Source organism: Rousettus aegyptiacus, unplaced genomic scaffold (genome assembly GCF_014176215.1).
Source record: "Rousettus aegyptiacus isolate mRouAeg1 unplaced genomic scaffold, mRouAeg1.p scaffold_m13_p_1, whole genome shotgun sequence".
Taxonomy (NCBI): Eukaryota; Metazoa; Chordata; class Mammalia; order Chiroptera; family Pteropodidae; genus Rousettus; species Rousettus aegyptiacus.
Window position 1 is genome coordinate 126815878 of NW_023416284.1, and position 14549 is coordinate 126830426.

At 34.2% G+C, this 14549-nt stretch overlaps 1 protein-coding gene across 11 annotated transcripts in view; it reads right to left on the reverse strand.

Moving 5' to 3' along the window:
- Positions 1–9452: 9452 nt before the first annotated feature.
- The window catches only part of SNAP91 (synaptosome associated protein 91), a 125253-nt gene continuing 120156 nt past the window's right edge, over positions 9453–14549 (reverse strand). For 5 of the 11 annotated variants that reach the window (XM_036219813.1, XM_036219802.1, XM_036219785.1 and 2 more), the window contains 2 exons: positions 12749–12851; positions 9453–10878 (listed from right to left, as the gene is read on the reverse strand). In XM_036219813.1, the coding sequence (XP_036075706.1) occupies positions 12759–12851 (93 nt within the window). In that variant the 3' untranslated portion in view covers positions 9453–10878; positions 12749–12758. The remainder of the gene's footprint in view (positions 10879–12748; positions 12852–14549) is intronic. The other 6 variants (XM_036219796.1, XM_036219791.1, XM_016118615.2 and 3 more) reach the window with 3 other exon arrangements.

The following is a 14549-nucleotide window of genomic DNA, read 5'->3' on the forward strand; positions in this document are numbered from 1 at the left end:
TCTGTACTACATGATAAGGCTCCAAATGCCAGAGGTGTTACTTTAATTGTATATTGTATTAAAGATGTAACTACATATTTAAATAATGAAATACCAGAATATTGTAGCATGGCACTTAAGGAGTCATATATTTGCCATGTTCTATACTGACTCATGTGAGTTTTTGATAAGAGTGTCTTCAAACTGACAGGTCCTGGGCCCCTGCAGTTACTCCTCACCCTCTCCATCTGTCACGTAAACATTTGATAAGATAATCTCTGTCTCTAACTTGCCTCCAAAATCTTTTCACTTTAGTCATATTCTAAAATTTCCAATAATGTTTTAAATGCTGTACACTTTTTTTAAACACTGGGGACAAGTAGGCTACTTCGAATATCTACTTTAATTCACGATGCAATCAATGTGAACATATTGATCTACTTTTGCCTTCCTGTGAGGTTTTGCCAAAATGAGGCTATATGATTACATTGCTGACTATATTTGTAAATATTTTACTAATATTCAAACTTGCATTTATGTTATCGAAAACCTCTGTGTATGTATTCACATCCTGAAAAGTGCGTCTGGAGGCTTTCACACCTGTGGTATAGATAAGGGAAATACTTTGAAATCTGTTCATACAACTTAACACAGATGATTTTGAAAAGTTCCTCTAGGCTTTTGCTCAGCCTAACTACCACTCATTTCCTTACTCTTCTCTATATTTCACATGCAATTTAATCAGTAATTTGTAATATAAATTAATATCTCACTTATCAAGAATTTCCTTTGTTGGTCATTTAAAGTATCCAAAACATAAGAAAATATTAAACCAAAAATATTATTATCTAGTAACTAAAAAGGATGACATAAAATTACTTTTACTCTAGAAATAATCTGAACAAGTTTGATAATCTGATTTCCCAAGCTAAAAGTGGAAGGCAGCTGCCAAGGCAAGTCTGTGATAGTCCCAAGAAGTGAAAGCCTGAGAAGGATGCAGACAAAATACTAAAGGACTGAAAAAGGTATAAAAATTACAAAATTATAGTTTAGAGCTATTGATTTTGGGTATAAGTAGCTATGTGAAGGTTTACCATTATATGTTATAACAATGACTGCATAATCAATATAAAATTTAGTTATATTCAGTATGAGTTTTGGAAGGCATTACATTATAGAAAAAATTTTCATCAAAAAAGCTTAACGTATTTTTTTAAAAAGTCCTATTTAAAAGGAGAGAAACAATGAAAACGATTTTTAAAAAATGAAAGAGAAACATCAGTGGTCTCCAGAACTGACTTGTTTTTATATTCAAAAGAAATTCTAATCTCAAAAATCAAGAAAAAATTTTTACCAAATTTTTATTAAACCCCTCAAAATCCTTAACTGTTTGGAATATTTGTGTATTTTGAAGGTGAATGTGTGTGACTGAAAGTTTAGAATTCATCATACGGTTGCACCCAATTTACGCATACACTTAGCCCTAGATACAGCAACTCTGGTGTGATGGAAAAAATTAAGGATGTGGAATAAAATACCTTTCTTTACCTAACCATAATAGGCTGCCCTGTATAAAGCACATTCACCAAATATAATATGCCGATGCCTGCAATTAGTATTATAAGAGTGTAGAAATAACCTAATATAATTGAAAGAAAGACTGGAGTATCCGAAGAGCAGAGATGAGCAATTATTTATCTCACAACTAGTGTGAATGTGAGTGAGTGAACTGGTGGATGCGTAGGGTGGACTGGGACGATGCAGCTCTTGTTCTCTGAAACTAGTCATCCTCTCCTCCCCACCATTATGTTACCCCTAAACTTCCAGCTTACTGGGGTTTAGCTAACAACACAATGTTTTTCTAAGAACTGCCCATTAAGAACTTTATCTCTTCACAGCTAGATAAACAATCCAAGGACTTCACAAGAACAATCCTTGGAGTACTGAGGCTTCTGTTGGATAAAGAGAAGCCCCTTTCTGTTCTGTGGACCCTCCCTGCTTCCACTCCCATTGATTGACAGGAGTTGTGTGAATTTGCAATTTTTGTTTTACTTAGAATTTAAACTAGTGCTACTGACCCAGATACCATATCGCAAACAATATAAATCTCAGGGCATAGGAGAAAAGAGTGTACTAGCATACAGTGGAGAGATCTGGGAGGATGAATAAATTTTTTTTCCTCTCAAAACTACTTTAAATGGATCAGTCGTTAGAAAAATTTGCAGCTAACAACTTAGGAGAAACAACTTGTTAAACTTTCCAAAATTTTTCTTTGCCATAGCTACCACAGTGGCTTATTTTTGTTTTAAAAATCAGAATGGCCTTGGTGCTAAGATTCTATTGCCAAACAAAAGTACCACTTTATCAAGCAATTGCCTAAAAATAAAAGTGTGTTATTTTTAAGAAAACCAAATATAATGTTCTGCCACTGCACTTGGGACATTTACTTTAAAAGGCTTTCTTTGTGGTCTTTGTAAGCGACACTATTGTGTTCACCAAATGGGCAGCTGTGCCACTTCGTGTAGACTGGTACATGACTGATGTGGCTCCATAAATGGATATCCTGGGCAGTCATTGACCGACATATAACAGCATGTCTCTCCTGCACATACTCCCAAATTAAAGCTTGGGTTTTTGTGAAAATTAGTGTATCATAATGCTGCACGGACTACCTTTTTATAACTAGTAACTAAATGTGTCAATTTTTAGGCTAGATTAAACAAAATACTCTTTGTGGCTTTACCATTTTGAAGTATTTGCAAATTTTCTCTTTTGCTAGTATCATCTGTAACTTTTGAATAGAGCTACACACTGTGAATCCACCAAATTTATGATATATCAGTGGTTTCCCTTCGCCTAGCGGTTTCCAAGTTTGGCTGCCCATTGGAATGACCTACAGGATTATTTTAGAAAGCTTGTTTCCAGGGCCTCACCAAGATCTTCCCTGGAATCCCTAAGAGTGAGGCACAGAAATCCATGTTTGATAAAGCTCTCCAAGTAACTGTGATGATCATCCAGGTTTGGATGAACATAACCTACCTTTCCTAAACTTATTGTTCCTCCACCTCCCACAGCTCTCTCTGTACACAATATTTTTTTTTCCTTTCCAGTTAAATGTTCTTTCAGTTTTACCTGCCTTTATATTTTTTTCCTGTAAACACCCATTGGGAATGAAAGTGGTGGCAAAACTATCAAATACTTAGATGGTATTCTTTTCAGTATTTATAAAATGGAAATATATTTTAGCAATAACATTGTCATATAGTTAATGATGGTAAAAAATAAGTCAAATTTACAAAACTGTACCAACATGATCATTTTATAATCAGCGGAAAAATTCAATTTGTCTTATTTCCTTGAAATTAGGTACTGTTGTCCCCCCTCATCTGAGGGACATATATTCCAGGCCCCCTAGTAGATGCCTAAAACCCTATATAGTTCTAAACCCTATATATGCTATGGTTTTTCCTATACATACATACCTCTGATAAAATTTAATTTATAAGTTTGGCACGGTAAGAGATGAACAACTAATAATAAAATATAACAATTTTAACAATATACCATAATAAAAGTTATGTGAATGTAGCATTAAGTAAAATAAGGGTTACTTGAACACAAGCACTGTGAAACTGCAACAGTTGGTCTGACAATTGAGACAACTACTAAGTGACTAACAGGCAGGTAGTGTGCACAGTGTGGGCATGAGAGACAAATGGATGATTGACTCATGTCCTGGGACAGACAGAATGAGATGGGAGTGAGATTTTATCATTTACTCGGAGCATCACACAATTTAAAACTTATGAATTGTTTATTTCTGGAAATTTCCATTGAATATTTGAGACCGTTGTTGACCATAACAGAAACCCTGGAAAGCAAAACTTTAGATAAGGGAGTATTGCTGTACTATATATATTTTTCATTCCTAATCTGCTTTATAATATAGGTTAGATCAATTCACTATAGTTCAACAAACTTTTATTGTGTTCAATCTTAGGCACACAGTATAGAGAGTAAGTCCTAGATTTTACCCTTTCTCAAAGAATTCATAATATAGTAAGGAAGTCAGCTCTATTTTTAAAGAAACAGTGTGAAAAAGGTGAATTAAGTATAAGGTGCTAAAGGAACACATTTGAGAAGAATGAATTTTAACAGGGTGGGCAAATATGATGAATAAAAGGTTTCCTAAAGGAAATGACACTTGGGTTCAGTTTTGAAGGATGAGTTGGAGTTTGCCAGCCTATGGGAGAGCTCGGGGAAGTGGAGGGCATCCCTGGAAGGAGAAACAGCTTGTGCAAAGGTCTGAAAGTGTGACACTACAGTGTTTAGGATGCTGCAACTATTTGGGGATTGCTGCTATACAAGGATGGCTCCTCCTAGTGGTGGGGGATGGCAAGGAATGAGGCTCCTGAATTAGACTTCTGGCATGAATAGACTTTCGGTCTTCAATGCCATGCTAGAGAGCTTGGACTTTAACTTATAGATGACCAAGAATCGATGCAGGTTTTTTAAGTCAGGGAACTGTGATCAGATGGGAAATTTGAGAAGGAAAGCTGGCAGCACCATTTAGGCTGGATTGGGGCAGGTTTGTATGGGGACTAGAGACAAAGAGCCCAGTAAAGAGCTGCTGTACGAAGGAAGCGGTCGTGGGAATGGTAGGAGAGACATTCTGAGAGCAGAATGAATGTTTGGTATGTGTAGGAGAGAAGAGTTGAGGGTGACATGTTACCTAAACTTCTGGCTTGGAAGACTAGGTATATAGTGAAACCACCAACTAAGAAAGAAAAACCAGGCTTGAGGAAAGATGACTTCACTCTTAGACATGTATGTTTAACATTTTTGTGGAGTGTTCATCAGTAAGGTTGATAACACTCACACATAAAGAAAGCAATGACAAGAAAGTTAAACAGGCATTGTGTGATTTTTATAGTGAATTAAAATCCATTAGTTAACACATAACGAACCAGTAAGTCATATATTTTGTTATGAACCCAATCAAATAGCAACTATATTTTGTCAATCTGTTCTAAACTCAGTGCTCCTTTTAATTTAGCTTTGAAGTCATTTTTTTTTTTTTCCTGAGAGAAGAGAGAGGCTTTCTAAAAATCTGGCCCAAATTTACATCCGATGTATTATGTACATGGTTACAACTCCATTTTCTGTTTTCAAGAGAGCACCTAATTCCACTTGATCCCAAATCATAAATGATTTAAAAATATAACTGCCAATTTTCTTGGGACATGTGTATAAGGCTTTTCGGGCTGTATGATTTAATTTTCTGTTTAGGTTTTATAAAAGTAGTTGACTCACCCCAAAATGTTCCTACTCTGAGATAAACCACAGGACGTTTGGGTATCTGGAAATGAATCTAGTATTAAAGGTTGGGTGGGTTAGCAGCAGAGAACATGATTACTAAGAGATGACTGTCTCCCACTCCTCTGGTTGAAAGAGGACCCTGCTCAGTTCTGCCCCTTTGTAGGTCTGCTGTCTGCAGGCCTGGTTCTGTTCCAGGCTATAGTCTCTTGTAGCCACAGGCTTTCGTTCAAAATTATCTCCCTACTGCAGTTCTGCACACACTATATCCATTCTGAATATTTTTAACTTCCATCTTGGTAAAATCATCACTAGGAAAAACTTATAGCTTTTTTTCTTTTTTTAAACACATTTAGTCTCAAATGGCCTTTTTTGTATGTCACCAGTTGTAGGGCTTCTGTTCAGCTAGACTTCGGGTGACTCCCAATGATATAGCTGCCTGTAGTTCAGTTATAATTTTGATGTAGTCATGAGAGAAGGCGAGCACAGCATTTACCTATTCCGGCCACCATCTTCGCTAGACAATTTTTTCTCTAGTTTCTTTTTTTTAAAGCTATTATCAAAGTACATTTGTTAAACTTCTTGATTTCCAAGTAGAGGAACTTTACCTTTTTTTTACTATTGGCCGAAAGCATCAATCACATCAGCAACTTTCATTTATATTCTTAAAAAGTATCATTAGATATGGAAACTGTATCTAAGAAGGAATCTCTAGGAAATTGAGTTTAACTCTGTGGTGGATATGGTTTGTACCTGGTCCAGACACCCTTTCCTAGCTAAGGATACACTAATTCTCCAGCTTTATGTTGGATCGTGAGTTGTATTTACATGTGTAACAGGCACTTACATTTAACAGAATTTTAAACACATTTAGTACTTAAGGAATATTTCTCAATATTATTATTATTGACTATTTTTATACTTGTCTTTCCATCCTGTAATATCTTTACAATTGCAGGTAAATGACATAATCTATAGCAAAGATAACCATAATAATTTTTTTAAAGTAACAAGCAATATTTATCAAGCACTACTTTGTGTCAAGGGTTTTACATGCATGGTCTCATTAAACAGTAAGTACACAGGTAGAAATTTTCTCCATTCCACAGACAAGAAAACAAAAGTTCAGAGAGATTAAGAACTGGCCTAAGTTAGCAGTGGATAGTTGGGCAGGGGTTCCCTTTCATGCAGTAGGATGCAGGCTCATAGTCCTGCACAGCCTTGGCATCACTTAAAACGTAATGTGGGGTGGCAGAGATTGGCATTTGGAAAGATATTCAACAAAAAATAGTGGTGGTGGTGGGGTCATTACATTCACACACACACACACACACACACACACACACACACACACACAGAACAATGCAATCTATTAATCAATAAAGTTTTTCACTTTCAAAGAACATGAGAACAATTTTGTTTTTTAGATCTAAAGAAGCAATTCTCAAAGTGTGGTCTGTGGACTCCTGAGGATCCCAGAGACCCTTTCAAGGGGCGTGTGAGGTCAAAATTATTTATACAACAATATTGTGAGGTAACAACTATTTTCATATTACTAAGACACTCATTTTTTTACGAGAGTGCTCAAAGTGGAATTTTCCAGTGACGGCATGACATTGGCTATTGCAACAGATTGAATGCAGAAGCAGATGTAAGAATGTGGCTGTCTTAATGTTGAGTCTAATGTCAAAGAGATCTGCAAAGATGGCAAAACTCTTCTAAATTATTTTTTTTTTGGAAATTGTAATTTTTCATAAAGATGTTTTATTTGTTCCTATATGAGGTTTTAACATTTTAAATGAATTAAACAAATATTTTTAATTTCTAACAATAAATATTGATAGAACCCATATAAACAAAGCTTTTGGAGGTACTCAATACATTTTAAGTTTTAGTCCCGAGACCAAAGAATTTGAAAACCTTTGTTCTGTAAATCAGTCATTGAATACTATTATAGATTTGATTATTGAAAATCTTCATCTTTCGAAACTTTTTGAACATGCATGTCAAAAGTGGAAATGAACTTAGACGATTTAGCACTACAGCTCTGAGAGTTTAGCTAAGGTTAATTACCATATCATGAAATCACAAGACATTGTTCCCTCACACTTTTCCACTCACGGAGATCCAAATAATATACCTAGTAGTGAAACCTGTCGACAAGTCTACAGGGAACTGATATTTCCTCACTGCCTAAAAGAATGAACAACAAATCGCCACAGAAACTGTTGCCTCAAAAATATAGACCAGTGTGACTTTTCAACTAAAATACCACTCATTTTGATTTTCAACAACTACTTCCACACAAGAAACACTGTAATCACTGTTGCAAGATCATGGCCTTTTTCCACCAACATAAATTTGCAGATATATTGTTAAAGGTGTCTATTTAAGAGGCAGAAAGGGCTTTGCACTATTTATCTTCTGTGAGTCAAGTTCTTATTTCTTTCTTCATATTTGCTCTTTTCCTCCTCTTCTGAACCCCATGACTCCTCCCAAAAAGTCTTTGGTCTTTATTTTTTTTAAGTACAACAAATAACACACAAAATAGAAAATAAAGTAGACACTTTAATACTGAGAGAACCACTTGTAATCAATACACCATATCAATACACCATAAAGTGATTAAAATCTTCAACTTAAGATGGGCTTTTAATTGGTGTCAGTATTTTACAATGAGCTGACAGTGGGCCATTCAAACTCTAATAACATGTGACAATAAAAAAAACTATATAAGAATTATTCTACAATAATCAGAAATATGATAATAGGCCAGCAATATCCAGGTAAGTGAAGAAACTTCTAAGAACTAATGTACTGTGTTCATCCTTCAGACACCTACTTACCTGTCACCTGCTAAGGTACTAGCTGCTGAGAATATGAACAGGAGGAGATGTTTCCTGCTCTGAGGCTCACAATTGGCAAGAGACGATAACACCTTCATAGCTGATTATAATGCAATATGTTAAGTGCCATAAAGGCTTTTGAAAATTGTGCTCTGAGAAGAATAGGGTGGGAAGTGATGATGGACAAGTGGGATTTAACTGGACTGGTGGAGTTAGGAGGTAGTTTCAGGTACAATTCCCATGTGGGCCAGCAAAGTGCTTGTTGTCTCCTTGCAAAAGTAGTGGCATGGTCACACACACAGAATGGTATGCTTGTACATGTGTGTACGTGCGTGCAGAAGGTGGAGCTGAGGCAGAGGTGAGGCTAGAAAGGCACAGTCTCTATGTAGGGGAACATCACAGATAAATTGGACCTGAGTTGCAAGTTACCCAGAGAGATTAATTTCCTGAGTACCCAGAGGACCTCATCCAACATCTTATCTATAAGACGATTCCCCTACAGGGATACCAAGACTTTCACCCCAAGCAAGGGCCCAATGTTTGATTTAAAAATAATGCTCTTGTAGCTTTGCCTGTTAAGAATTTATGCTACCATAGGCCATTCAATAAATAGAAAAGCTTTTTGAAAATGTCAATATCAAACTTAAAATTATTTACAATTTAACTTTTTTATTATTATTACAGTATACGCACAAAGTATTATATGATCAAATGTAATCTATAAAAACTATATTATGTAATCACGTACTATTTTTTGAAAGTCAGTTCTCAGGATACAAAACTAGGTAACTAAGAGCAAGATAGTTTTAGAAATAACTGTATTCTATTTGATTAATATTTCTATTTGAGACTGGACTACTTTTTGGGATGTTGTAACAACTTAGTTGTAAGCATAAGGTCATCCAGTTTTATTAAAACAGGCTAATCTATATTTTGTGCCTGAGTGACCTGTATGCAAGTGTGCGAGTAAATTATAATCTAAAGTCATGTTATTCTACAACTTTTATGGAGAATTCTCGTAAAACTATTATAAGAATTCAACTGCATATTCTAAAAGAAAGTTCATACTTTTTTTTTTTGAATATGGAATTTCAATTTATTTGGTAGCAGCCAGAGTCCCAAGTTTAATGATTATTGGTTAAAATTGTTCTCTTTTTCCTTGTTGTTGATTTGTTGCAAAATTATCAAAACTATGTTGGGATGGACAGCATTTTTCACCCTGAATGTTTTAAAATTTTCAATATTTTTTGTGTGTCATGTGTGTCATTGGAAACAGACTTTTTCCTCTAAAAAAAAAAACAGAGAGAAAGATTATGTTTGCATTTTCTTTGTTCAAGGTGTTTATTGCATCTCAGAGGGCGTACATGCACTGGGTTTTTAAACTGAAATACAAAGAAAGCCATTTTGAAATTGATTTTAGGTAATTTTTCCCCCATTACAGTGTATGTTATCCCCACAGTAAATTCAGATACAACCACTTTTAAATGGTACCATACATCTATTAAATAATTTGAAAAATAGGCAAACACCTTTCCAACCCAATATGCTTTTAACGAAGAGCTGCCAAGCCACGAGCAACACTGATCAACAGTGACCTCATTTATGCATCAAAATCTTAAGCCAAGCCATCAGCACAGACAGTATGACAACAAATTAAAAATTAAAGAATACAGTATGTACAGTAAAGGATACAATTGTCTGAATCAGTTTAAATTCTAATCACAATGGTACAACAAAACCTACTTTTGAGTTCGGCTGAGGGATGGAAGAACACTAGTCTACAGAACACACAAAGAAATACTAACTTAACAAGGTGTACGTAAAATCCACAATAAAATAAAAATATTTGCAGTAATCTTTAAATTACAGATATATCTTGGGGTGCCTTCATAATATCACTTGAATAGCACATTTGTAATTGCATTTGCACGGACATGATAGAAATGAACCCTTTATTTTTCAGTGCATTTAATCAAGAATGAAGAAATAGGTCAATTTAGATGCAAAACTTGTCAAATATAATTAAAATATATATTTTAATATAGCAGTGATTAAATATGGAATTCTTTCCATATTATTATTTTTTTTCATTCTTGATAAGGTAGCTTCAAGGAGAAATATTTATTATGGACATTAACCTTTATATTTTTTCAAAATAAAATTTCTTAACATATACAGTGCCACAAAAATAAACATTTCTCACAACAGTTGAAGTTCCTGTGATTGGAAAAATGTACTCCACACTGAAAAAAGTTGTGTATATTTAAGTGTTTTCCTTACTATTTGATAGTATCACACTATGTTTGTAACAGAGATACAGAAGAAAAGAGAATTTACGGGGAGAGTTTAGGCTTGTCCAAAAGTTATATATACATTGAAACCTTCAAAAACACAGACACGTCTTTCCAAATGGCTCACCACACAACAGCTGCACCACCCACCCATGGGTGAGGCCCAGGAAAGCACTAAAGGCCTCGGAAACACCCATTCATTGTTTACATCGTACAACACACAGATAACCCAAATACACTACAATTTTGAGAGTAGGGATAACAGCTAAGGTAGTACACATTCCTAATGTTCACTTTCACAGCTGTGCTACACATTTTGGAAGAGAAGTTATGAGTAAGCATTGGGTTTGGTACTGGTGGCTCACTTTGTTACTCTGAGCATCAATCTTATTTGAAGTCTCCAAACTCGTATATTTTTTTTCCTATTCAAGTCACAAAAATTGCAGCTGTAAAGATAAAATGCACTGAATTAAAAAACAGTATTACACACTCCTCAAATGTTTTACCTCCCTTGCAATTTTACTTCATAGTATGAAAAATCCTTACACAAAAGGTTTCTATATTACCAAATTCACATTTATATACTTTTCATAATTATTTAAAACAAGCTTGAAATTTCAGTCAGGAAAAAATCTTAAATAGCTTTTAAAGTATAATTTTGTTTTAGAAAAAAGTTGAATCAGCAAAATTTTGAAATTTGGATACCTAAAGATCTTAGTTTCAGTCAAAGATTCAGTTTCAATTAAGAACAGCTAACCTTTATAAAAGGGCAGTGAAAAAAAACAGGAAATGCCAGTGACTTTTTTTATTATTATTATCACCATCATCATCATCATTATCTTATTTTATTTTTTTTAGTTATGGTGTTTAATGAGTCACCAAACAGTTGAACAATGACAGAATGGAACAGAAGGGAGATATTCCTGATTCAACGCCCTCACTTACTCTACTACCCACTTATCTCCTTGACTAATCCAACCTTCAACAGTCATCTCTGCCAAGACACCTTCCCTGGGGTCTTAAGGCTAAGCCCTATGGGTAACCCTTCTTCACAAAATAGTGTGTGTCTCCTTCTTGAGTGTGAATCTTTGAGATAGACAGGGACTGTCTCTGGATCTGTTTTGGGTACTTATCAGCGTTTCTGGCATATGATGAGTACAATATTTACTGAATAAGTGGCAGATAAAGGGCTACTCTATGCAGTATCCTTGGTCACTCCTCAAACTTAAATTGCTAAAATAAGTTCTCATTGTCTTATTTATGCCTATCTTAGTGCAATCCAACCCAAAGTGGAATATAAAAGTTAAGCACAAGGAGCAATTACTTGGCTGAGATGTCTCTCTTAAAATGACAAATTGTTAACCTTGTACGAGAAAAAAAATCATAAAGCAGGAATTCAAAAAATCTTAGTATGCATGAGAGCAATTTAAAAAACAAATAGCTATCGATGTATAATAAAAATAACATTGGACAGCGGTCCAAAAACTTCGACACTCTTACTGCTCTTCCTGTGACCTTGGGCTAATCACTCAACGCCAAGGATCAGTCTCTTTACCTGTGAAATGAAGACCAAGTATCTGGCTAGTTTATCTCACGGGATCTGATCTCTTACAGAGATGATCAGAAAGTTAATGACTGAGAAGTGGATAGGAAAAGCACTGTGTAAGTGAAAAGCAGCATTATTATCGTTCATCCACATTCAGCAAGTATTTGTTGAGAATCTACCCGCCGTGTTAGGTACTGGGTTAACAGTAAACCTTTTCCTTTATCAGTTTCCTTCCATAAGTTCACTGTTAATCATTTCATAAATTATATTAGAATTTAAACATAGAATGTTAAAATTTAAAGTTCTGCTTAAATACAGAAAAGTGAAGGGTAATCATCTAAGCTTTAATTGATGAGGCCAAAAAAGGATAAAAAAATAAAAATACAATATTTAGCCTAATATATTCTTAGATGCTTTCTAAATACAATATTTAAATGTTACTTTTCTATAAATTCCAGTCATTGTGTAAAGTGGCAATTTTCTAATTTACCAAGTAGCCTGGGCAACTTTTGGCTTCATGAGTATAACCTCTGTACTTTCTAGTGTAAGGATAATTTGGCGGTTTCTCTATCTTTTTGTTTCATTGATAATTCATTAACAGCTTTTAATATTGATTCAAAAAGTACAAATAGTCAAATTATTATTATTATTATTATTATTGTTGTTATTTACATGTATTCAAAACACAAAAGTACAAATATCAAACCTGAAATAGCTAAGCATTGCATAGGTCATTAACAAGCCCACAGGAAAAGCTCAATATTAGATACCTTAAATTGTTTACAAGAAATCCTTGATGTTAAGATCCGCTAATGGGTCCTTTGCTGGAGGTTTCTTGGGACTCTGAGTGGCAGGTGTAGGGCTTGGAGAAAGCTAATAGGGGAAAGCCAGCCCAAGAGAGCAGAAACAGAAACCAAACAGAGATAGATGAGCATTAGACAGAGAACATACCACAGAAAACTAACATGCAGAAGATTAGATGGCTAAAGGTTTACAAAATCTACTTTGTTCTACTTAGTCACAATATTGTGTTTACTTCTGGATTTATTAAAATACACTTCTAATGATACTTGGCTTTCTTGAAATTCTCTGACAACAGATGTAGCCAAAGTAAAATTTGAGGACACTGGCAGAACAACATGGACGTGAGTTAGAGAAAATGTGAAAGACTAGTCACATAAAGATGTTACGAATATATAGTAAATAAAACAATCAATTTTTTTATACAAAAGCATTTTAACTTTGAGTTATTAGTACTACTAAATTAATAAAGAAATTTAAATGAATTTTCTTACAGTGAGAGTGAGTTTGAAGGAAAAATGGAAAGTTTGCAGAAAGCCACACAAGAAATTACTCAAAATAATTGGCTAAATATACTGTGATTTCATATAAAGTATTTTAAGTGAAAGCCAGTCCAGTTCGGGGCACTATTTATTTCAGATGACCAAATGGTTTCCTAGTTGTGAATGTCATTAAATAACAATATTGCCTGTCCAGCTTTCAAGAAAGGGTAATTATTAAATAGTACAGGAAAGAATCATACCAAACTTGCAGCAAAAGCAACAAAGAATTGATTTACCTTGTGTCCATTTAACTAATACCTAAATTATTTCATCATGTGACAGAAATAAATTTGCAGGAATGTTAGGGTATAAGGCCTTAAGAAAGGTCATGTAATCTATACAGAGTAATAACTGACATTTATCCTTTGAGTCTAATTAATCTCCTATGCTTGTGACATGATGGAATTCTCAATAATCTGGGATTGTGGGGCAGAGATGTATGTTTTAACTGGTTTGGAAAACAGAGCTCCAGAAGTAAGAATTTTCAGATTTGTTCTCATGTGCAGAAACTACGGATGACTGAAAAATCTATCAAATTCCCATTTTTAAAACTTGATTCATACTTCATAGAAAGATCAGAAAAAAAAGAAGTATAAGGGTTGAACTTGTTTGGAAGGTAAGAAACTCAAAGATTGGTCCATAATTAATAATTGGATGAGATGACAACAACGTGCGAGGAACGATGGAATACTCCAGGTGTTAGTGATGAAAAGCTGTTTTGTTTTCAAAGATACAAAGTTATGTTTGTTTTATTATCCAGTATAATCAGCTATGCTTCTTCTCTGATTTAGGATAAACAATCTAAAAATTATATAAATATGGCATAACATTGCCTAAATTACTATAAATTCGATGAAATGATTAAAGCACTCTTTTCATCATATCCTTTTTTCATTTTTATTTAAGTAAATAAATTGATGCTATGTAACACTGGTATTATTCAAGAAAAGTACCTTAAATAATGATATTAATTTATTTCTAAAGTTTTAGCATGCCAAATACAAAAGGATTTTAAAAAATCTCAGTAACATTCTTCCGAGTTCATTAAAAAAATCTTTTCTTTTTTCAAAAAGGTGGTAAATACTCATGGAAATATAAACCATCAAGAAAATACTCGTGATAACTGAGATCCTTCTTAGAATTTAAATATATCTATACTAAATATAACTCCAACTATTATACCAGGGTTCATTAGTCTCAGAGCAGACTGGAAAATTTCTCATGAAGA